We start from the raw sequence: 27,968 nt of genomic DNA on the forward strand, positions 1-27,968 counted from the left end.
CAACTTTTTCCTATAAAGTCGAAAGTGTAGACCAAAATACTTAGAGTGAGAGGAGAGGTTAACTCTTGCATTTTTATTTTTTATTTTTTATTTGCTGAATGGTTAACTCTTGTATGTATGAATCGTTACATGGAGCTCTAATCCTGTCAAGAAGTTTAATGGTGAATTTCTTCAAGGAATATCTCCTTTTAATGATCGAGGAACTATTGATCGACATGTTCTTGCCTTCGCTGGGCCGGGTGTGATCTATGAGCCTTCTCCTAAAGTTTTTGATATATGCGATAGAATTTTAACTTATAATATTTTCTCTATAATGATTACTCTTTATTGTCCAATCAAGACATCAATTGATTTTTATTATAAGTGGGATTTGAACATCATATCTCTTATTTAACAATAAGAGACTTTACCAATTAAACTAATTGAAACATAAATTCTCCTTCATCGAGTTGAATTGAAGGAATTGTGTTGGTGATGCTGTGAAAAGAAATGTGTATAACTTTGATGTTTGGAAATGGTTTGGATGCTCTTGATGTTTATGAAAGATGGAAGTTTTAGGATTAAATGAAGGTTGAAAGTGATTGATATTGTGGTTTATGTGGGAGGGTTGAGAGAATAGGTGTCGACATCGGATTTTAGGCCGCCGATCGACCTTCCTATCCATTTGGCAGTTTTTCCTATGTAGCGAGACACGTTTACTATTGATGAAATCAATTTTCATATATTCTCATGTTTATATTTGAATAAGAAATAACATATGCTTCTTATAGAAAATAATACAAAAACATATATACTCTTATTTATTTATTTGAAATAGAATCTTTATAGTGGAATCTTTTGAGATGTGTAACGTAGTTTTGACAATGTAATGAAAGTTTTGGCAATGTAATATAATATTTTGATCTATGTAATTTAGTTTTTGAAATCTTGTAAGGGAATGTGTTTCAAGCTTACAAATAAATTTTAAGTTCGCCTTAACAATTGCACCAAAATACAAATGAGGCTTTGAGTGGAGTCCATGCATAATGTGTCGTGCACATGAACGATGGAATATTTTATATTATGCAATATTTAATGAGGATGATGAGATGTAATATTCCTCACTAAAATTTTATTAAAAATTAATTAGATATGATTCTCCAACTTACATAGTGGGAGATTTTTATTATTATTATTATTATTTTGTGAGAGGATACATAGTGGGAGATGATTATTAGCTTTGTGAAATATTTTATCTTGCTATACGAGAAAGGATACCATAGTTTAGTTGGAGTTTTGAAGTAAAATGAAGATGTGTCCTAATGTCAACCTTGTGTAATAAATTCAGTGCAAATGAACACTAAGAACATAGTTGAAGACCTCTAGCCAATGGAGAAAAATTAGATGAGAATAACTATAACAATAACATGAGGCAGAGGAAGATCCCACACTGCCCAACATCATCGTGACATGGAGGCTTATGAGTATTGGATTGAGAAAGATTGGTGCGTGACTATTCTTAGTAGCATACTCAATGATTTTATTGGGGAGTTCGAAAACTATCCAACTATCTAAGAAACGTGGAACCAACTAAAAATTGTTTATGGAGGACATCAACAATTCGGTTGTGTGCCCTTACTTTAAAATTTGAGCAGTACGTCATGGACTGTGGTATTATCGTTTTATTTATTTAATTATTTAGACAAAACGTGGTATAATCCCTGTCTATTTTTCTTTATATCCACTTTATGCAGATTGTCTTGGCGGTGCAAAAAGTAATGCCTTGCAATTCCCTATTTTATAATTTTATATTATTTTCTTGTTGGTTGGATTCCTTCACAGAATCAAAAGGACTTTCTCACGCGTCGGTGCTTTCTAGCTATTTATTCTCTAACTTTGCTATGATCAGCAGACTTTGCTTACTCTCTCTACGAATTTTGACCTCAAATGATCTTATAAATATATTAATTGTCCTCTTTCATTCTCACAATACCACAAGCAAAGCTTAGAGCTACTACAAATTTGAAAATACAAACTTCCAATTTAGCTTAACACACTCCATTTCTATCTTCCTGATCCTTATCCTGTTATTGCATTAATGGAGAGTGCACGTTCGATCCAAACGTCCCTTTCGGTGTTTCTCTTGCTCTCTTTGAGTGTTTCTTATGTGCATTGCCAAGCCACTCGTGTTGGGTTCTACTCCAAATCATGCCCTCGAGCTGAATCCATTGTTCGCTCAACAGTTCAAGCTCATTTCCAATCTAATCCCACTGTGGCTCCTGGATTGTTAAGGATGCACTTTCATGACTGTTTCGTGCAGGGTTGCGATGCTTCTGTCCTTATTGATGGGCCTAACACTGAGAAAACAGCCGGACCTAACCTTGGTTTGAGAGGATATGAAGTTATTAATGATGCCAAGACCAAGCTTGAAGCTGCATGCCCTGGTGTTGTTTCTTGTGCTGATATTCTTGCTCTTGCTGCTCGTGATTCTGTCGTTCTGGTACTTGATCTCATGCTTTTATATATTCATCAGATTAATTTATTAGTATATATTTTACATGCTTTTACGAGTAATTAATCATATTTTGCATTTTTCTTGTAGACAAATGGACCAAATTGGCAGGTGCCAACCGGACGCAAAGATGGTCGAGTATCATTGGCTTCTGATACTGCCGATTTGCCTGGCTTTACAGAATCCATTGATGCTCAGAAGAAGAAGTTTTCAGCGAAAGGTTTAAACGCTCAAGATCTTGTTACTCTTGTCGGTAAGCATCAACGCATTATCATTTAATAAATCATTTTTTATATCCCTAGCTACATGTTCAAGTATGTGTTTTACAGTCAAGAACTTTATAGTTCAGTGAACTACAATTCAAATCCTCGTCTTTTATTATTATAACTGTAGATTTACCCAAAAAGTACGTGTCCTAGTTTATTACATTTCATCTAACTTCTATTCATTTCAATTAACTATTGACTAGGTGGCCATACTATTGGAACTTCAGCTTGCCAGTTCTTTCAGTACAGATCGTATAACTTCACTACTTCTGGAAATGGTGCCGATCCTACAATCAACCCCAGTTTCCTTCCTCAATTACGAGCACTCTGCCCACAAAATGGTGATGCCACAAGGCGTGTTGGACTGGACACCGGTAGCCAAAACAGATTTGACTCATCTTTCTTCTCCAACTTGAGGACTGGCCGAGGAGTACTTGAGTCTGATCAAAAGTTATGGACTGACGCCTCCACCAGAAGTTTTGTTCAAAGCTTGCTTGGGTCAAATGCCTTCAATGTGCAGTTCGGAAAGTCCATGGTGAAGATGAGCAACATTGGCCTCAAGTCTGGTACTCAAGGTGAAATTCGCAAAGTGTGTTCTAAGATCAACTGATCAAAAGTGCTCCAAGCTAAGCCACGAAGGATGATTACAATTATTCCCACAAAAAAAAAAAAAAAAAAGTATTCAATTTGTTCTTGAATTTTATTTCCATTTTGGTGTAAGCTCAGGAGATGAAAAACCGTATGTAATGAAAATTCTTTATTTACTGGAGTAAGCCAATAGATCAAGGGTCCTTGAGAGAGATTTTCAATTTAATAACGAAAAGTAATTTTGACTTTACTACATGCGCTAGCTGATCATAGCTTATGATCAAACACAGAAAAGTAAATTTTTTTTTAAAAAAAATATAGTGTCTGCTCTGATAGTAGCACTGTCGAGCTACTATCAGGAGTAATGATGATGACACCTGCTCCTCCCCTCTTTTATGTCAATGATCCGTCCATTGGATTGTCTCTTCCTGGTTTTCTCCATCTTTGGGCATGGTAAACTCTGCTATGAAGTCTGCTAGTGCTTGGCCTTTTATGGCCACCCTAGGTTTGTACTCGATGTCGAATTGACGGAGCTGGATGGCCCATTGTATCCTTCATCCTGTGGCTTCGGGTTTATTCATTTCTTTCTTGATGGACTGGTTTGTCATTATTATGATCGGGTTCGCCTGAAAGTATGGACGAAGCTTCCAAGAGGCCACTATTAGGGCGAATGTGATCTTCTCCATACGTGGGTATTTGGCCTTAGCCCCTTGGAAAGCTTGGCTGACATAATACACCGGGTGCTGCACTCTTTGTTCTTCCCTAATTAATGCTACGCTCACCGCAGTTGTGGATACTGCCAAGTATAGGAACATGTCCTCACCTTCCTTTGATGGGCTTAGGAGTGGAGGGTTGTTCAAGTAGCACTTCAGTTCTTGGAATGCTGCTTCACACTCATCCGTCCAAATGTAAACCTGCTTCAGGGTTTTGAAGGAAGGAAGACACTTATCTGTGGCTTTAGAGACGAACCTATTGAGGGCCGCAATCCTTCCTGTGAGTGATTGTAACTCCTTGACCATCTTTGGTGATGACATCTCGAGGATGGCCTTCACTTTCTTTGGATTGGCTTCTATTCCCCTTTGTGATACCATGAAGCTGAGGAATTTTCCCAAGGATACTCCGAATGCGCATTTGGTCTTGTTCAACTTCGTACTGTACTGCCTTAGTGTATCGAAGGTTTCTTTAAGGTCGTCCAGATGACTTTCTTCTTCCTTGCTCTTGACGAGCATATCATCCATATACACTTCTACGTTTCTCCCGATTTGTTAGTTGAACATCTAGTTTACAAACCTCTAGTATGTGGCCCATGCGTTCTTCAACTCGAAGGGCATGACCTTGTAGCAATAAAGTCCCTGACTAGTGATGAAAACTGTTTTCTCCTAATCTTCCTCAGCCATTTGTATATGGTTGTACCCCGAGAAAGCGTCAATAAAGGTAAGGAGTTTATGCCCTGCTATTGAGTCAACGAGCTAGTCGATCCTAGGCAAAGGGAAGCTATCTTTGGGGCAGGCATCATTTAGATCTGTAAAGTCCACGCATATTATCCATTTCCTATTCGTTTTCTTGACTATGATGGCATTGGCCAGCCACTCTAGATAGTATACTTCCCTAATAAAGTAAGCGACAAGTAATTTGTCCACTTCGTCCATTATAGTCTTGTTCCGTTCAGGGGTGAAAACCCTTCTTCTCTGTTCGATTGGTTTTCTTTCGGGATCCACCTTTAGGTGATGCTGAATGATACTTGCTGGTATGCTAGGCATATCCTCATGGCTCCATGCGAACACATCCAGGTTGTTCTTTAAAAAACTTATGATTTTTTCTTTCATCAAAGGATCCAGGTTCGTCCCTACTTTAGTTGTCTTCGTTGGTTCCCTTTCCACCAACTCGATTGTTTCCAGAGCTTCCATGACCTTTGATGTCTTCTCCTTGATCATCCATGTATGATTTTCCTTTGAGACCAACACTGCTTGATAGCACTCTCGAGCTAGTACCTAGTCCGCTTTTATCTCCCCAACTCCCTGTTCCATCGGGAACTTCACCTTTAGGCAATAGGTAGATGTGGCTGCTTTCCAACGATTAAAAGTAGGCCTCCCTATGACGACATTATAGGACGAGGGGGAGTCTACTACCAAGAAATTGTGTTGGTTAGTTACTTGGAGAGGGTATAAGCTAGCTGTGACCATCAGCGTTACTATCCCTCTTGGGTACACCTTGTCTCCACTGAAATTGGCGAGGGGAGATTCGAACGGACGAAGTTTCTTCGGGTCTACCTTCAGCTATTGAAAAGTAGAGAGGTAAATGATGTCTACTGAGCTCCCGTTATCTACCAGGACTTGTCTGGTGTTGAAGCCTTCTATCATGAGCATAATGATTAGGGGGTTGTCTTGTGGTTGCTTCATTCCTCAAGCATCCTCTTTGAAAAAGACTATATCTAAGTTTTTCCTTCTTTAGTGTTTGGATGGGCGTATCGTATGGACACTGTTTACTTGTCTTTGCTGTGGCTTATTAAGGGACTTGAACGATCCTCCCGCGGTAGGTCCTCCATTGATCATCCTTATTTCTCCTATGGCGTCCCTTGGGCGATCTTGTGGACGATCTTTATTCCTGGGTTTTTCGTCTGATCTTGCCTGTGCCACTTGCTTTGCCTGACCAGGTCTGTCCTTCCTCACAAATTATTGTGACTTTCCTTTTTGGATTAATTTTTCTATTTGTTCTTTCAGATCCTTGAAATCCTCTGTGTAATGGCCATGATCTTTGTGGAAATGGCAATACTTCTTCTTGTCGCGAATGTTAGGCAAGGAGTGTAGCAATTTTGGCCATTTAAGGGCATGGTCATCTTTGATCTGCATCAAAATCTTGTTAACATGCTTAACTAAGGGAGTAAAATTTACCGTCCTTGAAAGCTTATCGTCACTCCTATTTATGGAGTCTCGGCTAGATGAAGGGGAGCTTCTCTCCCTCTTCCTACCTCTTTGCACGTCTCGGGTGCTTCTTCTTTCCTTTTGTGGACCCTTATGTTCAATTGTAGCCAAAGCATCTTCAACGTTCATATATTTTTGGGCCTTTAACAACTTCTCTGCCATCGATCTAGGGGGATTTTTTGCAAGTGCGATCACGAAATCCTTTGACTTCAAGCTAGCATTAAACATTGTCAGTTGCACTTTGTCTTCCACCTCGTCTACCTCCAACACTTCCTTGTTAAATCTTTTCACGTAAGATCTCAGCGACTCCCCTTCTCCTTACTTGATTGTGAGGAGGTGATTTGCTGGTCTTTTTTGACGTTGACCACCAACGAAGTGGCAAATAAACGAGTTGCTGAGTTGCTCGAAGTCGTCAATGGACGAACGAGTGAGTTTGTTAAACCATACTCTCGCGGCCCCCTTGAGGGTGGTCGGGAAAGACCTACATAGAATTTCATTGAGGGTTTGATGTGAACTTAAGGTCATCTTGAAGGTCGTTATATGATCTAGAGGGTCCTTCAAACCATTGAACAACTCGAGCGGGGGGAGACGAAACTTCAGCGGTAGGGGGCATTCCAGGACACTAGGGGTGAATGGAGAGTCAGTTCTTTTCACCATCCCATCCAGGTTCTTGTCCATCTTCTCCTTCATCGTGTTCTCGACCTTGTCCATTTCCTTCTGCATGCTCTTCAAGAGGTCATTGCTAGCTCTGTCTAATGGGTTTGCCCTTCTTGACCCATCTCTCCTATTGTTGTTCTCTTCGTTTTCATTCTTGTTGACGTCATGATTTTCCTCTTGTTGCAGCTGCAACCTCATCTCCTGATTTTGCCTGGTTAGTTATTCCACATTGTAGGGCCAAGGCTATTGGAACATGAGATGCGTCGGATTCCATCTGGGAGTCACAGAGGTTAGAGCTACGTTTTCAAACTGAGGTTTAAGAAATTTCCCACAGACGGCGCCAAAATGATGATGCCAAAATCGTCAGTCGAGGTGTTCGTCTTGATGGAAGGTGACTCAGGATCGCCCAAATGCCTACAAGAGAGAAAGATTCAAGTTGGAAAGGTCACCAGTGTGGTGCCAACCACTAGGCCTCTGATGATAAAGTCAGATGACAAGAAAAAGAATGGCCAATCGCTCTATCTGTGTTGTGAGTATAAGAATAAAGACAAAAAAAAAAAAAAATGTACCTCCCTTGGGACTTTGTGTTACCTATATATATGGCTTTCTTTTCTAGCCCTTGGGGGCATTCAATAGCAGTATCAATGTCTTTCTTGTAACGCCTCTGAATGGTTTGAAAGAGAAGATTCGGTGTCTCCTCAACGTTTGTGCTACTTATTGTTGATGTCTCCTCAACGTTTGGCTTAAATGGCTTTTCCCTACGTCTAGCGTGGACTCGCCTGGACAAAGGAAATTTACTGGACTCATCAGTTTTCCACATAAAACAATTTGTTCTTCTTTCTTTGCTTTCATTACTAACATCGATGTTACTCAAATACGTATCATTGATCTGCCAATGACAACCAAATGTATGAATAGTTAACGAATCAAAACCCAGTGCCTCATTAAATGTTCTTTAAGTTATAACTATCATGTACACCAAGTTTACACAGCAATATTAAATCTCAAAATACAAAATAAGGTAAGCTAATCTCGGTAACTAATAATTGATCAGAAACTAATAACTAAGCTATTGCCTCTTTCTTTTAACCTTTATTTTATTCCAATCAATATCAGTACCTATGTTCCACGTATAGTTGAAAAAAATTCCAAGGATTGGAGAGAGAGAGAGAGAGAGAGAGAGAGAGATTTCTTAACACTAATAGTTGAAAAAAATTCCAAGGATTGGAGAGAGAGAGAGAGAGAGAGAGAGAGAGATTTCTTAACACTAAATACTTTAGGAGTCTCTTTTGATAATTTTCTTAAGGATTGATTTGGAATATGCTCTTTAATCCTTTTTTCATGCAGTTATATATATTATTGATATACACTTTGCAAAAAAAAAAAAAAAAACTTTTCACAACTTTTTGAGTTTTGTAAATTACAAATAGCTCTAACATTATGTTTATAATTATATATATATATATATATATATTTATATTTTTTTTTTTACATACTTCGATCTAGCTAATGGCGGCGCTATATTATAGTCAAGGCATTCAAACTAACACCTTGAATTTGAAAAAAAATTATATACTAAACTAACTTAATTTTATTAATTTGCATATTTTTTATGTGATCTTGATATATATATATATATATATATATTTTATTTATTTATTTAATTTCTTTTCTTATTTAATTTTTTTTTTATAATTTAAGTTACTTAGTGACTATCTTAGCAGACTATCTTAGCAGAGGTGCCATTGTTTTGATCACAATATGCTATTATAGTAAGTTTTGAAAAGTGTGTATACATAGCCTCCTCTTTTCAATCTCACCTATTAGTACAAAACAAATAGACATGAAATATTGTTTGTACACCTAGTTTGCCATGTTAAAAATGTTACTAACAACACTAAAGTTGATTCCATAAATTCAAATATATATATATATATCTATTTATTGTTGGGAGGACCACAATTTGACTCTCTACAACCATTTTAAAAACAGACCCGCATGGTGTGATGTCGAATGTCATAAAAGATTTCAATGTGCTTTCCTCATCACTAATTGATTTTGAGGTGGAATGGTACAGCTCATGGTTCGAAAAATGGTATTAGAGCTAAAGTCATGGGCTTGAGTCACAGGAGTGTCATTATGAGGGAGGGATTGTTGAGGGGGACCACAATTTGACTCCCTACAACCACTCTAAAAACAGGCCCGCGTGATGTGATGTCGAATGCTATAAAAGATTTGAATGTGCTTTCCTCGTCACCAATTAGTTTTGAGATGGAATGACATAGCTCACGATCTGACATATATATATATATATATTAATAAGTAAAACTTATAATAAAATTTTGAGATGTGTCTAAATTTATGTGGAGACCACACCATAATTATCCACTTAAATTTTTTAATTTTTGTGTCAAGTGAGTTAATGAGTGCAAAATACTAATAATTTAATATTAATGAACTATACATTTTTTTTTTTTTAAAAGAAAACCAATCACGTATACTCAATAAAAGTCTCCACATAATAAACATCACCACACGTTTTATCTTATTAAAAATTAGAAAAAAAATGATCATAAGTAGTATTAAATTTAGGTAAGAATTTTAATGTGTAACTAATTACGCTTGCTTTTAAAAAAAATAATAATTTGACTAATTATATACATTTTTTATGATAAAGATTGTGTTTAATTTTAAATATATCTATACATATGCATGTGTTACATACTATTTTTAAAAAATAATTTGACTAATTATTTATATTTTTATAATAAAAATTGTGTTTAATTTTAAATGTATCTATGCGTTTGCATGAGTTACATGTTAGTAATACTAATGCTAGAAAAAAATAATAATAATAATAATAATAAAAAAATAATATTTTGACAATGATTAAATTATAAGTTGCAATTAGTAACATGATGTTTATATGGGCTTACCAAAGACACAATTTCCATTTGCAGCATTTTAATAGTTGTGTAATAAAGAAATGTGATTTTTTTTTTTCATCTTCCCACTTGTCTATAATATATATAAAATCCAAATATTTAATTTTTATATTGATTTCTTTTAATATTTATACATAAATGTTTGCAAGCTCACATTTCCACATCATCATTCTTGTATATAATTTTAATTTAGATTAAATTCTATAAGGATCACAACCCCATATATTTACACCCTTTAATAAAATCTTTCTACATCATATATGGTAGACCAAATAGTTCCACATATAAATATAATAAAATAATACTTACTAAAATCATCATAATTATTAAATTTTATATATAAAAAAATAAAGAGAGAAAGAAACATATTTTGTCAATAAATTATTGATTGGTTCAAATTGTTAGGTTCTAAAAGTTTTAAACAATTGGCAAACTGTGAGCACAAACTTGTCTAAGTATAGATCTTAGAGTTTATAGAGTTTATTAGACAATGCTCAATGTGTTACAAGTCAGAACACAAGAGCATTTAAGCTGTAGAAAGGAGAATTCAAATTCAATGAAATCCGACCGATCGAAAATGTGATTCGACTGATCAAAAATCAAAGAATTCAAATTCAGTGAAATCTGACTGATCGAAAATTAGATTCGACCGATCGAAAATTGTCGACATGAAATTTCTGTAGAATCTTATTTCAGCCCAAACTTTGCTTAAATGCTTTAGGTTTCAAGTGAAACACTTCTAGTATAGAAAAGAAAACCCTAACTACGTTTTTAGAGGGCTTTGAGAGACTTTGGAGGTGCTCTTGTGAGATTTAAAAGGTATTGTGCCTTCCTCTTTCAAAGTCACTATCGGAAATCATTCTTGTATCATTAGATCTAGTAGATCTGAAGTTGCTGCAGTAAGATCAACAACTGTTAATGATCTAAACCTTCAAGGGTGGTCTTGGAGTCACAAACTAGAGAGTTTGCGTTGCTAAAATCTTTGAGTGGGATCTCAAAGTCAGAAGCAAGGAGGATTGTGTTGCTGTAAATCCAAGAAGAGAAGGAGCACGTGGATTCGGAGCTTGCACATGGTTGTGTTAGTAAGTTACTACTAGAGGTAGCAATAGATTTAGGGTTAAATCTGTTTGTAAAAACTTCAATTCTCTTATAGTGGATTTGGTTTACCTTGAGGATAGTTAGGTCAAATTCTCTCCCGATTTTTACCTGGAAATGGTTTGTTTCCTTGGTTTTCCTTGGTATTAGGACATATGTGATTCAATGTTAGGAACATATGTCACTATTTTATATAATTGGTTAATCCTTTGACAAAATACACTTTACTTGTATTTGGGTAGATCTAGGATGAGTTTAATACTTTAAGGAGCAAGGTTTCAAGTTCAAGTGTTAAAACCATGCAAGTTTTTCCAAGAATTAAGTGAGAAAGTATTGGATTTTTAAAACTCGACAGCTAGCATTTATTGAGATTTAAAAGCTATTTCAGCCCGTGGCTGGACAGCTATCTCGATAGATGGCTATCTATCGAGGTTTATGAAACTTAGTTTTGGAGAACTATTTTTCATCCAATCTATGAGTATGTGTTTAGGTTTTCTTTTCTCAAAACTCTAAACATATATAATGATTATTTTGAGGGCCGTCAAAGGTGACACAAGTAGCACAAGTGTGAAGCAAAGTCTTGTTCATGCAAATTGTGACCGGAGATAGAATTTGCCCTAGTTCATCTTTTTCTTGAAGAAGCTGCTGTATTTGTACACCGTAGGGTTTTGTGACCAATGAGCTTCTTGATCTTCATCATGTGATGAACTGAAGAACTCTGAAGCCAACATCCTTCTCAAGTTGGTGATTAAGTCGCGTACTAGGTCTGCACATCTATTGGTTAGTCACATACTGTGAGTCGTGCATTGAAAATGAGAGATTGTCATTACAGACCAAGTCCAATTGGGTATTGGGGTAAAGGTTCAATTGTAGGTTGGTATAAGGTACTGGGATTCCTTTTTATGAATCTATAAGTAGATAAATATGGTATCTCCATGGTGCAACACTATTTAAAATTATATATGTTTTATTTATAAAAAGTTTTGTAGTTTAGTAATATAATTTGATCTTTCTTATTAAGAGAACTAGGGTTAATATCCTCCATTTCTCACTTATAACTATTGAATTTAAATACCCTAAGAGTCCAAGTTCTAGGGTGAAGACTGTGTTTGCTTTTATTTAATCGATCTTTTCACTTGTTTATGTATTTAACAACTTATAACCTTCTTCCAAAAAGATTGAAAATTTTGAAATTCAAATCCATTGGGGGTGCATTTGTTTCGATGTTAGAAAAAAATGTGTGTTTTTAGGTGTTTTGAGTGACTTGAAATCTTTGGTCAAACTGGAAAAAAATAAAATAAAATAAAAAATAATGTAGGTATGAGCATACGGTGTAAAATTTTATGCATAAAAAATAAGTAAAACGTTTACAATCATCATTCCTTCATACTATCTATCCCAAAATATTTTAAAATGACTAAAGTAACCCTTAAATATCTAAAATTTACAAAAATACCCCAAAATACCAAAAATGACCAAAATAGAAAAGGACTCCAAAATTTTAAAAAGAAAATCACTAAGACCTTTAAAATGATTACAATACCCTTGAAATCTCCAAAATTACCAAAATTCATTTAGAACATCAAAAAATGCCTGTAAAGTGTTGAAAATGACCAAAACCCTTGAAAACTCTAGAATTACTAAAATATCCCAGAAATCTTCAAAATTACTAAAATACTCTTGAAATCTCCAACATGACCAAAATACCATCAAAATTACCAAACATAACCAAAATACCCCTAGAAACTCCAAAATGACCAAAATACCCTAGAATTCTCAATATTACCAAATCATTATCATTGAAAAGTCTAAAATGACAAAAATACCCATTTGAACTTCTAAAATGACCAAATGTCCAAAGAATTTATAAAATAATTAAAATACGCTTGGAACAACCAAAATACACTTAATAAATTCTAAAACATCACCGCACACCCTTGGTGCAATGGTCACTCCACAAGTGTAAATACTTGTAGGTGTGGGGGGTAAGGACTGAGGTTCAAGTCTCCATCAGGAAACTTTACACACATATACACTTAGAGTAGGCTAAAGTAGACTTTCTATCTTGTAAAAAATTAAAAATTAAAAAAAATAAAACAACCAAAATGCTCTGAAATCACCAGAATGACTAAAATACCCTAGGAACCTCTAAAATGAACAAAAGGCTCCAAATACCTCCAAAATGATCAAACTAGCCTTGACATCATTTTGGTGGTTTGAGATGTATTTTGGGAGGTTCCTAATATTTTAGCCATTTACTTTTCCATATAAAAGGAATTTTTTAAAATAATATTTATAACTTGTCAAATGCTGGAAAATATTTTTTTTGCAAAAAGCATTTTACGCTAAAACAAACAAACGTAACCAGGATAGCTTCTCATCACATGGCATTTCTTAAAAAAAAAAAAAAAAAAAGAAGAAGAAGAAGAAGAAGTAAAATAAACAGAAAAATAAAAGAGAGATATTTAATTAGAGCCATTATAATTATATTTTACTACAAAAGTATTTGAAATTAGCGTGGCTCTTGAATTGCATGAAAGCCGCCATGTTACGAATTTGAACAAATGAAACTTAAACAGTTCGATAAAAACATTTTCATAAACAACGCTTATTTTTTTGAGAGCCATACATAAACAACTCATGCAATAGGGACGTCAACATTATCAATTTGGGCAAACTTTGAAACAGGCAATCAACATTGTTTACATAAGATTAAAAAATGAGCCAAAAAATAGTTCTTTTTTTAGGACAGAGGTGTACTTACAGAAGGGGCTCAATCGGGGGCTGCGACTTTGAAATAGGCAAACATTGTTTATCCTAATCCTACTTGTCTTTTTCTTTTTAATTTATAATAATTATGTCCTTCGTTGACGTTTGACAATTCATTTTTTTAATGCAAATTGTTTTGGCGGTGAAGAAAAAAAATATAAATTAATGCTATAAACAATTCTTTATAATATTTTTGGTAATTTTATATGAATTTTATTTGATTGGATTTTGACAATTCTTTCACGAGTACTATTTCTCACGCGGAATAGTCCCCTGCAATCCATAAGAATCATTATAAAACAAAGGTGAGCTCAGCTACTACTATTAAATTTGCAGGCCATCTATTTATTCTCTAACTTTGCTATGATCAGCAGACTTTGCTTACTCTCTCTCCGAATTTTGACCTCAAATGATCCTATAAATATATTAATTGTCCTCCTTCATTCTCACAATACCACAAGCAAAGCTTAGAGCTACTACAAATTTGAAAATACAAACTTCCAATTTAGCTTAACACACTCCATCTCTATCTTCCTGATCCTTATCCTGTTATTGCATTAATGGAGAGTGCATGTTTGATCCAAACGTCCCTTTTGGTGTTTCTCTTGCTCTCTTTGAGTGTTTCTTACGTGCATTGCCAAGCCACAAGTGTTGGGTTCTACTCCAAATCATGCCCTCGAGCTGAATCCATTGTTCGCTCAACGGTTCAAGCTCATTTCCAATCTAATCCCACTGTGGCTCCTGGATTGTTAAGGATGCACTTTCATGACTGTTTCGTGCAGGGTTGCGATGCTTCTGTCCTTGTTGATGGGCCTAACACTGAGAAAACAGCCGGACCTAACCTTGGTTTGAGAGGATATGAAGTTATTGATGATGCGAAGACCAAGCTTGAAGCTGCATGCCCTGGTGTTGTTTCTTGTGCTGATATTCTTGCGCTTGCTGCTCGTGATTCTGTCGTTCTGGTACTTGATCTCATGCTTTTATATATTCATCAGATTAATTTATTAGTATATATTTTACATGCTTTTACGAGTAATTAATCATATTTTGCATTTTTCTTTTAGACAAATGGACCAAATTGGCAGGTGCCAACCGGACGCAAAGATGGTCGAGTATCATTGGCTTCTGATACTACCGATTTGCCTGGCTTTACAGAGTCCATTGATGCTCAGAAGAAAAAGTTTTCAGCGAAAGGTTTAAACGCTCAAGATCTTGTTACTCTTGTCGGTAAGCATCAACGCATTATCATTTAATAAATCATTTTTTATATCCCTAGCTACATGTTCAAGTATGTGTTTTACAGTCAAGAACTTTATAGTTCAGTGAACTAAAATTCAAATCCTCGTCTTTTATTATTATAACTATAGATTTACCCAAAAAGTACGTGTCCTAGTTTATTACATTTCGTCTAACTTCTATTCATTTCAATTAACTATTGACTAGGTGGCCATACTATTGGAACTTCAGCTTGCCAGTTCTTTCAGTACAGATTGTATAACTTCACTACTACTGGAAATGGTGCCGATCCTACAATCAACCCCAGTTTCCTTCCTCAATTACGAGCACTCTGCCCACAAAATGGTGATGCCACAAGGCGTGTTGGACTGGACACCGGTAGCCAAAACAGATTTGACTCATCTTTCTTCTCCAACTTGAGGACTGGCCGAGGAGTACTTGAGTCTGATCAAAAGTTATGGACTGACGCCTCCACCAGAAGTTTTGTTCAAAGCTTGCTTGGGTCAAATGCCTTCAATGTGCAGTTCGGAAAGTCCATGGTGAAGATGAGCAACATTGGCCTCAAGTCTGGTACTCAAGGTGAAATTCGCAAAGTGTGTTCTAAGATCAACTGATCAAAGTGCTCCAAGCTAAGCCACGAAGGATGATTACAATTATTCCCACAAAAAAAAAAAAAAAATGTATTCTAATTTGTTCTTGAATTTTATTTCCATTTTGGTGTAAGCTCAGGAGATGTAAAAAAGTATGTAATGAAAATTCTTTATTTATTGGCGTAAGCCAATAGATCAAGGGTCCTTGAGAAAGATTTTCAGTTTAATAACGAAAAGTAATTTTGACTTTACTACATGCGCTAGCTGATCATAGCTTACGTTCAAACACGAAAGAGTAATTTTTTTTATTTATTTATTTTTTAATATTTAGTGTCTACTCTGATAGTAGCACTCTCGAGCTACTATCAGGAGTAATGATGACGACACCTGCTCCTCCCCTCTTTTATGTCAATGATCCGTCCATTGGATTGTCTCTTCTTGGTTTTCTCCATCTTCGGGTATGGTAAACTCTGCTATGAAGTCTGCCAGTGTTTGGGCTTTTATGGCCACCCTAGGGTTGTACTCGATGTCGAATTGACTAAGCTGGATGGCCTACTGTATCCTTCATCCTGTGGCTTCGGGTTTATTCATTTCTTTCTTGATGGACTGGTTTGTCATTACTATGATCGGGTTCGCTTGAAAGTATGGACGAAGCTTCCAATAGGCCACTATCAGGGAGAATGTGATCTTCTCCATACGTGGGTATTTGGCCTTAGCCCCTTAGAAAGCCTGGCTGACATAATACACCGGGCGCTGCACTCTTTGTTCTTCCCTAATTAACGCTACGCTCACCGCAGTTGTGGATACTACCCAGTACAGGAACATGTCCTCATCTTCCTTTGATGGGCTTAGGAGTGGAGGGTTGCTCAAGTAGCACTTCAGTTCTTGGAATGCTGCTTCACAGTCATCCGTCTAAATGTAAACCAGCTTCAGGGTTTTGAAGGAAGGAAGACACTTATCTGTGGCTCTAGAGATGAACCTATTGAGGGCCGCAATCCTTCCCGTGAGTTATTGTACCTTCTTGACCATCTTTGGTGATGACATCTCGAGGATGGCCTTCACTTTCTCTTGATTGGCTTCTATTCCCCTTTGTGATACCATGAAGTTGAGGAATTTTCCCAAGGATACTCTGAATGCGCATTTGGTCTTGTTCAACTTCGTACTGTACTGCCTTAGTGTATCGAAGGTTTCTTTAAGGTTGTCCAAATGACTTTCTTCTTCCCTGCCCTTGATGAGCATATCATCCACAGACACTTCTACGTTTCTCCCGATTTGTTTGTTGAACATCTAGCTTACCAACCTTTAGTATGTGGCCCTTGCGTTCTTCAACTCAAAGGGCATGACCTTGTAGCAATAAAGTCCCTGGCTAGTGATGAAAACCGTTTTCTCCTAATCTTCCTGAACCATTTGTATCTGGTTGTACCCCGAGAAAGTGTCCATGAAGGTGAGGAGTTTATGCCCTGCTGTTGAGTCAACGAGCTAGTTGATCCTAGGCAAAGGGAAGCTATCTTTGGGGCAGACATCGTTTAGTTCTGTGAAGTCCACGCACATTCTCCATTTCCTATTTGTTTTCTTGACTATGACGACATTGGCCAGCCACTCTAGATAGTATACTTCCCTAATAAAGTAAGCGACAAGTAATTTGTCCACTTCATCTATTATTGTCTTGTTCCGTTCAGGGGCAAAAACCCTTCTTCTCTATTCAATTGGTTTTCTTTCGGGATCCACCTTTAAGTGATGCTGAATGATACTTGTTGGTATGCTAGGCATATCCTCATGGCTCCATGCGAACACATCCAGGTTGCTCTTTAAAAAACTTATGATTTTTTCTTTCGTCAAAGGATCCAGGTTTATCCCTACTTTAGTTGTCTTCGTTGGTTCCCTTTCCACTAACTTGATTGTTTCCAGAGCTTCCATGACCTCTAATGTCTTCTCCTTGATCATCCATGTATGGTTTTCCTTTGAGGCCAACACTGCCTGATAGCACTCTCGAGCTAGTACCTAGTCCCTTTTTATCTCCCCAACTCCCTGTTCCATCGGCAACTTCACCTTCAGGCAATAGGTAGATGTGGCTGCTTTCCAACGATTAAGAGTAGGCCTCCCTATGATGACATTATAGGACGAGGGGGAGTCTACTACCAAGAAATTGTGTTGGTTAGTTACCTGGAGAGGGTATAAGCTAGCTGTGACCATCAACGTTACTATCCCTCTTGGGTACACCTTGTCCCCACTGAAATTGACGAGAGGAGATTCGAACGGACGAAGTTTCTTCGGGTCTACCTTCAGCTGTGGAAAAGTAGAGAGGTAAATGATGTTTGCTGAACTCTCGTTATCTACTAGGACTCGTCTGGTGTTAAAGCCTTCTATCATGAGCATAATGATTAGGGGGTCGTCTTGTGGCTACTTCATTCCTCGAGCATCCTCTTTGAAAAAGACTATATCTAAGTTTTCCCTTTTTCAGTGTTTGGATGGGCATATCGTATGAACTCTGTTTACTTGTCTCTGCTGTGACTTATTAAGGGACTTGAACGATCCTCCCACAATAGGTCCTCCATTGATCATCCTTATTTCTCCTATGGCGTCCCTTGGGCGATCTTGTGGACGATCTTTATTCCTGGGTTTTCATCTGATCTTGCCTATGCCACTTGCTTTGCCTAACCTGGTTTGTCCTTCCTCACAAATTATTGTGACTTTCCTTTTTGGATTAATTTTTCTATTTCTTCTTTCAAATCCCTGCAATCCTCCGTGTAATGGCCATGATCTTTTTGGAAATAGCAATACTTCTTCTTGTCACGAATGTTAAGTAAGGAGTGTAGCAATTTTGGCCATTTAAGGGCATGGTCGTCTTTGATCTGCATCAAAATCTTGTTAACATGCATAACTAAGGGAGTAAAATTTACCATCCTTGAAAGCTTATCGTCACCCCTATTGATGGAGTCTCGGCTAGACGAAGTGGAGCTTCTCTCCCTCTTTCTACCTCTTTGCACGTCTCGGGTGCTTCTTCTTTCCTTTTGTGGACCCTTATGTTCAATTGCAGCCGAAGCATCTTCAACGTTCATATATTTTTGGGCCTTCAACAACTTCTCTGTCATTGATCCAGGGGGACTTTTTGCAAGTGCGACCACGAAATCCTTTGACTTCAAGCCAACATTAAACATAGTCAGTTGCACTTTGTCTTCCACCTCGCCTACCTCCAATACTTGTTAAATCTTTTCACGTAAGATCTCAGTGACTCCCCTTCTCCTTGCTTGATTGTGAGGAGGTGATCTGCTGGTCTTTTTTGACGTTGACCACCAACGAAGTGGCAAACAAAGGAGTTGCTGAGTTGCTCGAAGTCGTCAATGAATGAACGAGTGAGTTTGTTAAACCATACTCTCGCGGCCCCCTTGAGGCTGGTCGGGAAAGACCTACATAGAATTTCATTGAGGTTTTGATGTAAACTTAAGGTCATCTTGAAGGTCGTTATATGATCCAGAAGGTCCCTCAAACCATTGAACAACTCGAGCGGGGGGAGACGAAACTTGAGCGGCAGATGGCATTCCAAGACACTAGGGGTGAATGGAGAGTCAGTTCTTTTCACCATCCCATCCAAGTTCTTGTCTAACTTCTCCTTCATCACATTCTCGACCTTGTCCATTTCCTTCCGCATGCTCTTCAAGAGGTCATTGCTAGCTCTGTCTGATGGGTTTGCCTTTATTAACCCATCTCTCCTATTGTTGTTCTCTTCGTTTTCATTCCTATTGACGTCATGGTTTTCCTCTTGTTGCAGCTGCATCCTCATCTCCTGATTCTTCCTGGTTAGTTATTCCACATTGGCTGTGAGTGCCTGGATTTGTAGGGCCAAGGCTATTGGAACATGAGATGCGTCGGATTCCATCTGGGCGTCACAGAGGTTAGAGCTACATTTTCAAACTAAGGTTTAAGAAATTTCCCAGAGACGGCGCCAAAATGATGATGCCAAAATCGTTAGTCGAGGTGATTGTCTAGATGGAAGGTGACTCAGGATCGCCCAAATGCCTACAAGAGAGAAATATTCAAGCTGGAAAGGTCACCGGTGTGGTGCCAACCACTAGACCTCTGATGATAAAGTCAGATGACTAGGAAAAGAATGGCCAATGGCTCTATCTGTGTTGTGAGTATAAGAATAAAGACAAAAAAAAAAAAAGTACCTCCCTTGGGGCTTTGTGTTACCTATATATATGGCTTTCTTCTCTAGCCCTTAGGGGCATTCAATAGTAGTATCAATGTCATTCTTGTAACGCCTCTGAATGGTTTGAAAGAGAAGATTCGGTGTCTCCTCAACGTTCGTGCTACTTATTGTTGATGTGTAACGGCATTCTATTTATTGTGGCTTAAATGGCTTTTCCCTTCGTCTAGCGTGGACTCGCCTGGACAAAGGAAATTTATTGGACTCATCAGTTTTCCACATAAAACAATTTGTTCTTCATTCTTTGCTTTCATTACAGACATCCATGTTACTCTAATACGTATCATTGATCAGCCAATGACAACCAAATGTATGAATAGTTAACGAATCAAAACCCAGTGCCTCATTAAATGTTCTTTAAGTTATAACTATCATGTACACCAGGTTTACACAGCAATATTAAATCTCAAAATACAAAATAAGGTAAGCTAATCTCGGTAACTAATAATTGATCAAAAACTAATAACTAAGCTATTGCCTCTTTCTTTTAACCTTTATTTTATTCCATTCAATATCAGTACCTATGTTCCACGTATAGTTGAAAAAAATTCCAGGGATTGGAGAGAGAGAGAGAGAGAGAGAGAGAGAGTTTTCTTAACACTAAATAGTTTAGGAGTCTCTTTTGATAATTTTCTTAAGGATTGATTTGGAATATGCTCTTTAATCCTTTTTTCATGCAGTTATATATATTATTGATATACACTTGGCAAAAAAAAAAAAAAAAAAAAAACACAACTTTTTGAGTTTTGTAAATTACAAATAGCTCTAACATTATGTTCATAATTATATATATATATTTTTTACATGCTTCGATCCAGCTAGTGGCGGCTCTATATTATAGTCAAGGTGTTCAAACTAACACCTTGAATTTGAAAAAAAATTATATACTAAACTAACTTAATTTTATTAATTTGCGTATTTTTTAAGTGATCATAGATATATATATATATATATATATAATTTCTTTTTTTATTAAATTTTTTTATAATTTAAGTTCCTTAGTGACTATCTTAGCAGAGGTGCCATTGTTTTGATCAGAATATGCTATTATAGTAAGTTTTGAAAAGTGTGTATACATAGCCTCCTCTTTTCAATCTCATCTATTAGTATAAAACAAATAGACATGAAATATTGTGTGTACACCTAGTTTGCCATGTTAAAAATGTTACTAACAACACTAAAGTTGATTCCATAAATTCAAATATATATATATATATATATTTTATTGTTGGGAGGACCACAATTTGACTTCCTACAACCACTTTAAAAACAGACCCGCGTGGTGTGATGTCGAATGTCATAAAAGATTTGAATGTGCTTTTCTCATCACTAATTGGTTTTGAGGTGGAATGGTACAACTCATGGTCCGAAAAATGGTATTAGAGCTAAAGTCATGGGCTTGAGTCACAGGAGTGTCATTATGAGGGAGGGATTGTTGGGGGGACCACAATTTGACTCCCTACAACCACTCTAAAAACAAGCCCGCATGATGTGATGTCGAATGCCATAAAAGATTTGAATGTACTTTCCTCATCACCAATTGGTTTTGAGGTGGAACGGCATAGCTCACGATCTGACATATATATATATATATATATATAATAAGTAAAACTTAGAGAAAGTTCAAGTAGAATTTGAAATTATAATAAAATTTTGAGACATGTGTCTAAATTTTTGTGGAGACCACACCATAATTATCCACTTAAATTTTTTAATTTTTGTGTCAAGTGAGTTAATGAGTGCAAAATACTAATAATTTAATATTAATGAACTATAAATTAAAAAAAAAAAAAAACCAATCACATATACTCAATAAAAGTCACCACATAATAAGCATCACCACACGTTTTATCTTATTAAAAATTAGAAAAAAAAATGATCATAAGTAGTATTAAATTTTGGTAAGAATTTTAATATGTAACTAATTACGTTTGCTTTTTAAAAAAAAATAATTTGACTAATTATATACATTTTTTATGATAAAAATTGTGTTTAATTTTAAATGTATCTATACGTATGCATGTGTTACATACTATTTTAAAAAAATAATTTGACTAATTATTTATATTTTTATAATAAAAATTTTATTTAATTTTAAATGCATCTATGCGTTTGCATGAATTACATGTTAGTAATACTAATGCTAGAAACAAAAAAAAAAAAAAAAAAATCATAATATTTTAACAATGATTAAATTATAAGTTGCAATTAGTAACATGATTTTTATATGGGCTTACCAAAGACACAATTTCCATTTGCAGCATTTTAATAGTTGTGTAATAAAGAAATGTGATTTTTTTTTTTTTGCATCTTCCCACTTGTCTATAATATATATAAAATCCAAATATTTAATTTTTATATTGACTTCTTCTAATATTTATACATAAATGTTTGCAAGCTCACATTTCCACATCATCATTCTTGTATATAATTTTAATTTAGATTAAATTCTATAAGGATCACAACCCCATATATTTACACCCTTTAATAAAATCTTTCTACATCATATATGGTAGACCAAATAGTTCCACATATAAATATAATAAAATAATACTTACTAAAATCATCATAATTATTAAATTTTATATTTAAAAAAATAAAGAGAGAAAGAAACATATTTTGTCAATAAATTATTGACTGGTTCAAATTGTTAGGTTCTAAAAGTTTAGAACGATTGGCAAACTGTAAGCACAAACTTGTCTAAGTATAGATCTTAGAGTCTATAGAGTTTATTAGACAATGCTCAAGGTGTTACAAGTCAGAACACAAGAACATTTAAGCTGTAGAAAGGAGAATTCAAATTCAATGAAATCCGACCGATCAAAAATGTGATCCGACCGATCGAAAATCAAAGAATTCAAATTCAATGAAATCTAACTGATCAAAAATTAGATTCGACCGATCGAAAATTGTCGACGTGAAATTTCTGTAGAATTTTATTTCAGCCCAAACTCTATTAAATGTTTTAGGTTTCAAGTGAAACACTTCTAGTATATAAAGGAAAACCCTAACTACGTTTTCAGAGGTTTTTGAGAGACTTTGGAGGTGCTCTTGTGAGATTTAAAAGGTATTGTGCCTTCCTCTTTCAAAGTCACTATCGAAAATCATTTTCTTATCATTAGATCTGGTAGATCTGAAGTTGCTGCAATAAGATCAACAACTGTTAATGATCTAAACCTTCAAGGGTGGTCTTGGAGTCACAAACTAGAGAGTTTACGTTGCTAAAACCCTTGAGTGGGATCTCAAAGTCAGAAGTAAGGAGGCTTGTGTTGCTGTAAATCCAAGAAGAGAAGGAGCCTGTGGATTCGGAGCTTGCACATGGTCGTGTCAGTAAGTTACTACTGGAGGTAGCAATAGATTTAGGGTTAAATCTGATTGTAAAAACTTCAATTCTCTTATAGTGGATTTGGTTTACCTTAGGATAGTTAGGTCAAATCCTCTCCCGATTTTTACCTTGAAATGGTTTGTTTCATTGGTTTTCCTTGGTGTTAGGACATATGTGATTCAATGTTAGGAACATATGTCACTATTTTATATAATTGGTTAATCATTTGACAAAACACACTTTACTTGTATTTGGGTAGATCTAGGATGAGTTTAATACTTTAAGGAGCAAGGTTTCAAGTTCAAGTGTTAAAACTATGCAAGTTTGTCCAAGAATTAAGTGAGAAAGTGCTAGATTTTTAAAGCTCACAGCTAGCATTTATCGAGGTTTAAAAGTTATTTCAGCCCGTGGCTCAACAGCTATCTCGATAGATGGCTATCATCGAGGTTTATGAAACTTAGTTTTTCAGAGCTATTTTTCATCAATCTGTGAGTATGTGTTTAGGCTTTCTCTTCTCACAACCCTAAACATATATAAGGATTATTTTGAGGGTCGTCAAAGGTGACACAAGTTGCACAAGTGTGAAGCAAAGTCTTGTTCATGCAAATTGTGACCGGAGACAGAATTTGCCCTAGTTCATATTTTTCATAAAGAAGCTGCTGTGTTTGTACACTGTAGGATTTTGTGACCAATGAGCTTCTTGATCTTCATCATGTGATGAACTGAAGAACTCTGCAGCCAAGATCCTTCTCAAGTTGGTGATTAAGTTGTGTACTAGGTCCGCGCATCTATTGGTTAGTCACATACTGGGAGTCGTGCATTGAAAAAGAGAGATTGTCATTACAGAATAAGTCTAATTGGGTATTAGGATAAGGGTTCAACTGTAGGTTGGTATAAGGTACTGGGATTCCTTTTTATGAATCTATAGGTAGATAAATATGGTATCTCCATGGTGCAACACTATTTAAAATTATATATGTTTTATTTATCAAAAGTTTTGTAGTTTAGTAATATAATTTGATCTTTCTTATTAAGAGAACTAGGGTTAATATCCTCCATTTCTCACTTACAACTATTGAATTTAAATACCCTAAGAGTCAAAGTTCTAGGGTGAAGACTGTGTTTGCTTTTATTTAATCGATCTTTTCACTCGTTTATGTATTTAACAACTTATAACCTTCTTCGAAAAAGATTGAAATTTTTGAAATTCAAATCCATTGGGGGTGCATTTGTTTCGGTGTTAGAAAAAAATTTGTGTTTTTAGGTGTTTTGAGTGACTTGAAATCTTTGGTCAAACTGGAAAAAAAAAAAAAAAAAATAATAATAATGTAGGTATGAGCATATGGTGTAAAATTTTATGCATAAAAAAATAAGTAAAACGTTTACGATCATCATTCCTTCATACTATCTATCCCAAAATCTTTTAAAATGACTAAAGTAACCCTTAAATATCTAAAAATTACAAAAATACTCCAAAATACCAAAAATGACCAGAATAGAAAAGGACTCCAAAATTTTAAAAAGAAAATTACTGAGACCTTTAAAATGATTACAAAACCCTTGAAATCTCCAAAATTACCAAAATTCATTTAGGACATAAAAAATGCCCGTAAAGTGTTGAAAATGACCAAAACCCTTGAAAACTCTATAATTACTAAAATATCCCAGAAATCTTCAAAATTACTAAAACAAGTGTAAATACTTGTGGGGTGTGGGGGGTAAGGGCCGAGGTTCAAGTCTCCATTAGGAAGCTTCACACATATATACACTTAAATTAGGTTAAAGTAGACTTTATATCTTGTAAAAAATTAAAAAATAAATAAATAAAACAATCAAAATGCTCTGAAATCACCAGAATGACTAAAATACCCTAGGAACCTCTAAAATGAACAAAAGGCTCCAAATACCTCCAAAATGATCAAACTAGCCTTGACATCATTTTGGTGGTTTGAGATGTATTTTGGGTTTTTGGGAGGTTCCTAATATTTTAGTATTTACTTTTCCATATAAAAGGAATTTTTTAAAATAATATTTATAACTTGTAAAATGCTGGAAAATATTTTTTTGCAAAAAGCATTTTACGCTAAAACAAACAAACGTAACCAGGATAGCTTCTCATCACATGGCATTTCTAAAAAAAAAAAAAAAAAAAAAAAAAAAAAAAAGAAGAAGAAGAAGAAGAAGAAGAAGAAGAAGAAGTAAAATAAACAGAAAAATAAAAGAGAGATATTTAATTAGAGCCATTATAATTATATTTTACTACAGAAGTATTTGAAATTAGCGTGGCTCTTGAATTGCATGAAAGCCGCCATGTTACGAATTTGAACAAATGAAACTTAAAATAGTTCGATAAAAACATTTTCATAAACAACGCTTATTTTTTTGAGTGCCATACATAAACAACTCATGCAATAGGGACGTCAACATTATCAATTTCGGCAAACTTTGAAACAGGCAATCAACATTGTTTACATAAGATTAAAAAATGAGCCAAAAAATAGTTCTTTTTTTAGGACAGAGGTGTACTTACAAAAGGGGCTCAATCGGGGGCTGCGACTTTGAAATAGGCAAACATTGTTTATACTAATCCTACTTGTCTTTTTCTTTCTAATTTTTAATAACTATGTCCTTCGTTGACGTTTGACAATCCATTTTTTTAATGCAAATTGTATTGGCGGTGAATAAAAAAAATATAAATTAATGCTATAAACAATTCTTTATAATATTTTTTGTAATTTTATATGAATTTTATTTGGTTGGATTTTGACAATTCTTTCACGAGTACTATTTCTCACGCGGAATAGTCCCGTGCAATCCATAAGAATCATTATAAAACAAAGGTGAGCTCAGCTACTACTATTAAATTTGCAGGCCATCTATTTATTCTCTAACTTTGCTATGATCAGCAGACTTTGCTTACTCTCTCTCCGAATTTTGACCTGAAATGATCCTATAAATATATTAATTGTCCTCCTTCATTCTCACAATACCACAAGCAAAGCTTAGAGCTACTACAAATTTGAAAATACAAACTTCCAATTTAGCTTAACACACTCCATCTCTATCTTCCTGATCCTTATCCTGTTATTGCATTAATGGAGAGTGCACGTTTGATCCAAACGTCCCTTTTGGTGTTTCTCTTGCTCTCTTTGAGTGTTTCTTACGTGCATTGCCAAGCCACTCGTGTTGGGTTCTACTCCAAATCATGCCCTCGAGCTGAATCCATTGTTCGCTCAACGGTTCAAGCTCATTTCCAATCTAATCCCACTGTGGCTCCTGGATTGTTAAGGATGCACTTTCATGACTGTTTCGTGCAGGGTTGCGATGCTTCTGTCCTTGTTGATGGGCCTGACACTGAGAAAACAGCCGGACCTAACCTTGGTTTGAGAGGATATGAAGTTATTGATGATGCGAAGACCAATCTTGAAGCTGCATGCCCTGGTGTTGTTTCTTGTGCTGATATTCTTGCGCTTGCTGCTCGCGATTCTGTCGTTCTGGTACTTGATCTCATGCTTTTATATATTCATCAGATTAATTTATTAGTATATATTTTACATACTTTTACCTGTAATTAATCATATTTTGCATTTTTCTTGTAGACAAATGGACCAAATTGGCAGGTGCCAACCGGACGCAAAGATGGTCGAGTATCATTGGCTTCTGATACTACCGATTTGCCTGGCTTTACAGAATCCATTGATGCTCAGAAGAAAAAGTTTTCAGCGAAAGGTTTAAACGCTCAAGATCTGGTTACTCTTGTCGGTAAGCATCAACGTATTATCATTTAATAAATCATTTTTTATATCCCTAGCTACATGTTCAAGTATGTGTTTTACAGTCAAGAACTTTATAGTTCTGTGAACTACAATTCAAATCCTCGTCTTTTATTATTATAACTATAGATTTACCCAAAAAGTACGTGTCCTAGTTTATTACATTCATCTAACTTCTATTCATTTCAATTAACTATTGACTAGGTGGCCATACTATTGGAACTTCAGCTTGCCAGTTCTTTCAGTACAGATTGTATAACTTCACTACTACTGGAAATGGTGCCGATCCTACAATCAACCCCAGTTTCCTTCCTCAATTACGAGCACTCTGCCCACAAAATGGTGATGCCACAAGGCGTGTTGGACTAGACACCGGTAGCCAAAACAGATTTGACTCATCTTTCTTCTCCAACTTGAGGACTGGCCGAGGAGTACTTGAGTCTGATCAAAAGTTATGGACTGACGCCTCCACCAGAAGTTTTGTTCAAAGCTTGCTTGGGTCAAATGCCTTCAATGTGCAGTTCGGAAAGTCCATGGTGAAGATGAGCAACATTGGCCTCAAGTCTGGTACTCAAGGTGAAATTCGCAAAGTGTGTTCTAAGATCAACTGATCAAAAGGGCTCCAAGCTAAGCCACGAAAGATGATTACAATTATTCCCACAAAAAAAAAAAAAATGTATTCAATTTGTTCTTGAATTTTATTTCCATTTTGGTGTAAGCTCAGGAGATGAAAAACCGTATGTAATGAAAATTCTTTATTTATTGGAGTAAGCCAACAGATCAAGGGTCCTTGAGAGAGATTTTCAGTTTAATAACGAAAAGTAACTTTGACTTTACTACATGCGCTACCTGATCATAGCTTTTGATCAAATACAGAAAAGTAATTTTTTTTTTTTTTAATATATAGTGTCTATTCTGATAGTAGCTCTTTATCATCAGGCCGATTAAGACACCAATAGATTTTTAGTGTAGGTAGGGATTGAATTCCAGATCTTTTATTCAACCGTTAGTTTTTTTTTTTTTTTTTTAGTAAAAACCATCAGAGACTTTACTAATTGAGCTAACTGAAATTCACGCATATCACTCTAATCTTTGAGAACTCTCA

At 35.6% G+C, this 27,968-nt stretch overlaps 3 protein-coding genes across 3 annotated transcripts; all 3 read left to right on the top strand.

The window, feature by feature from the left end:
* The first annotated feature begins 2,077 nt into the window (after window positions 1-2,077).
* LOC115969470 (peroxidase N1-like) lies at window positions 2,078-3,367 on the top strand. Its single transcript, XM_031089131.1, has 3 exons — window positions 2,078-2,479; window positions 2,582-2,744; window positions 2,961-3,367. The coding sequence occupies exons 1-3, from the start codon at window positions 2,078-2,080 to the stop codon at window positions 3,365-3,367; spliced, it is 972 nt and encodes a 323-aa protein (XP_030944991.1).
* Window positions 3,368-14,292: 10,925 nt separating this feature from the next.
* LOC115969433 (cationic peroxidase 2-like) lies at window positions 14,293-15,582 on the top strand. Its single transcript, XM_031089085.1, has 3 exons — window positions 14,293-14,694; window positions 14,797-14,959; window positions 15,176-15,582. The coding sequence occupies exons 1-3, from the start codon at window positions 14,293-14,295 to the stop codon at window positions 15,580-15,582; spliced, it is 972 nt and encodes a 323-aa protein (XP_030944945.1).
* A 10,603-nt stretch (window positions 15,583-26,185) lies between these two features.
* LOC115966545 (peroxidase N1-like) lies at window positions 26,186-27,490 on the top strand. The gene is made up of 3 exons (XM_031085760.1): window positions 26,186-26,587; window positions 26,690-26,852; window positions 27,068-27,490. The coding sequence occupies exons 1-3, from the start codon at window positions 26,186-26,188 to the stop codon at window positions 27,472-27,474; spliced, it is 972 nt and encodes a 323-aa protein (XP_030941620.1). The 3' UTR covers window positions 27,475-27,490.
* Window positions 27,491-27,968: the final 478 nt, after the last annotated feature.

This window comes from Quercus lobata, chromosome 11, assembly GCF_001633185.2.
Source record: "Quercus lobata isolate SW786 chromosome 11, ValleyOak3.0 Primary Assembly, whole genome shotgun sequence".
Taxonomy (NCBI): Eukaryota; Viridiplantae; Streptophyta; class Magnoliopsida; order Fagales; family Fagaceae; genus Quercus; species Quercus lobata.

What these genes read in the sequence shown, in the direction of transcription:
- LOC115969470 (XM_031089131.1), top strand. Translation starts at nt 2,078, where the DNA reads ATGGAGAGTGCACGTTCGATCCAAACGTCCCTTTCGGTGTTTCTCTTG. An exon ending in CTCGTGATTCTGTCGTTCTG is followed by an intron (nt 2,480 to 2,581) that starts GTACTTGATCTC and finishes TTTTTCTTGTAG; the next exon opens with ACAAATGGACCAAATTGGCA. An exon ending in AGATCTTGTTACTCTTGTCG is followed by an intron (nt 2,745 to 2,960) that starts GTAAGCATCAAC and finishes ACTATTGACTAG; the next exon opens with GTGGCCATACTATTGGAACT.
- LOC115969433 (XM_031089085.1), top strand. Translation starts at nt 14,293, where the DNA reads ATGGAGAGTGCATGTTTGATCCAAACGTCCCTTTTGGTGTTTCTCTTG. An exon ending in CTCGTGATTCTGTCGTTCTG is followed by an intron (nt 14,695 to 14,796) that starts GTACTTGATCTC and finishes TTTTTCTTTTAG; the next exon opens with ACAAATGGACCAAATTGGCA. An exon ending in AGATCTTGTTACTCTTGTCG is followed by an intron (nt 14,960 to 15,175) that starts GTAAGCATCAAC and finishes ACTATTGACTAG; the next exon opens with GTGGCCATACTATTGGAACT.
- LOC115966545 (XM_031085760.1), top strand. Translation starts at nt 26,186, where the DNA reads ATGGAGAGTGCACGTTTGATCCAAACGTCCCTTTTGGTGTTTCTCTTG. An exon ending in CTCGCGATTCTGTCGTTCTG is followed by an intron (nt 26,588 to 26,689) that starts GTACTTGATCTC and finishes TTTTTCTTGTAG; the next exon opens with ACAAATGGACCAAATTGGCA. An exon ending in AGATCTGGTTACTCTTGTCG is followed by an intron (nt 26,853 to 27,067) that starts GTAAGCATCAAC and finishes ACTATTGACTAG; the next exon opens with GTGGCCATACTATTGGAACT.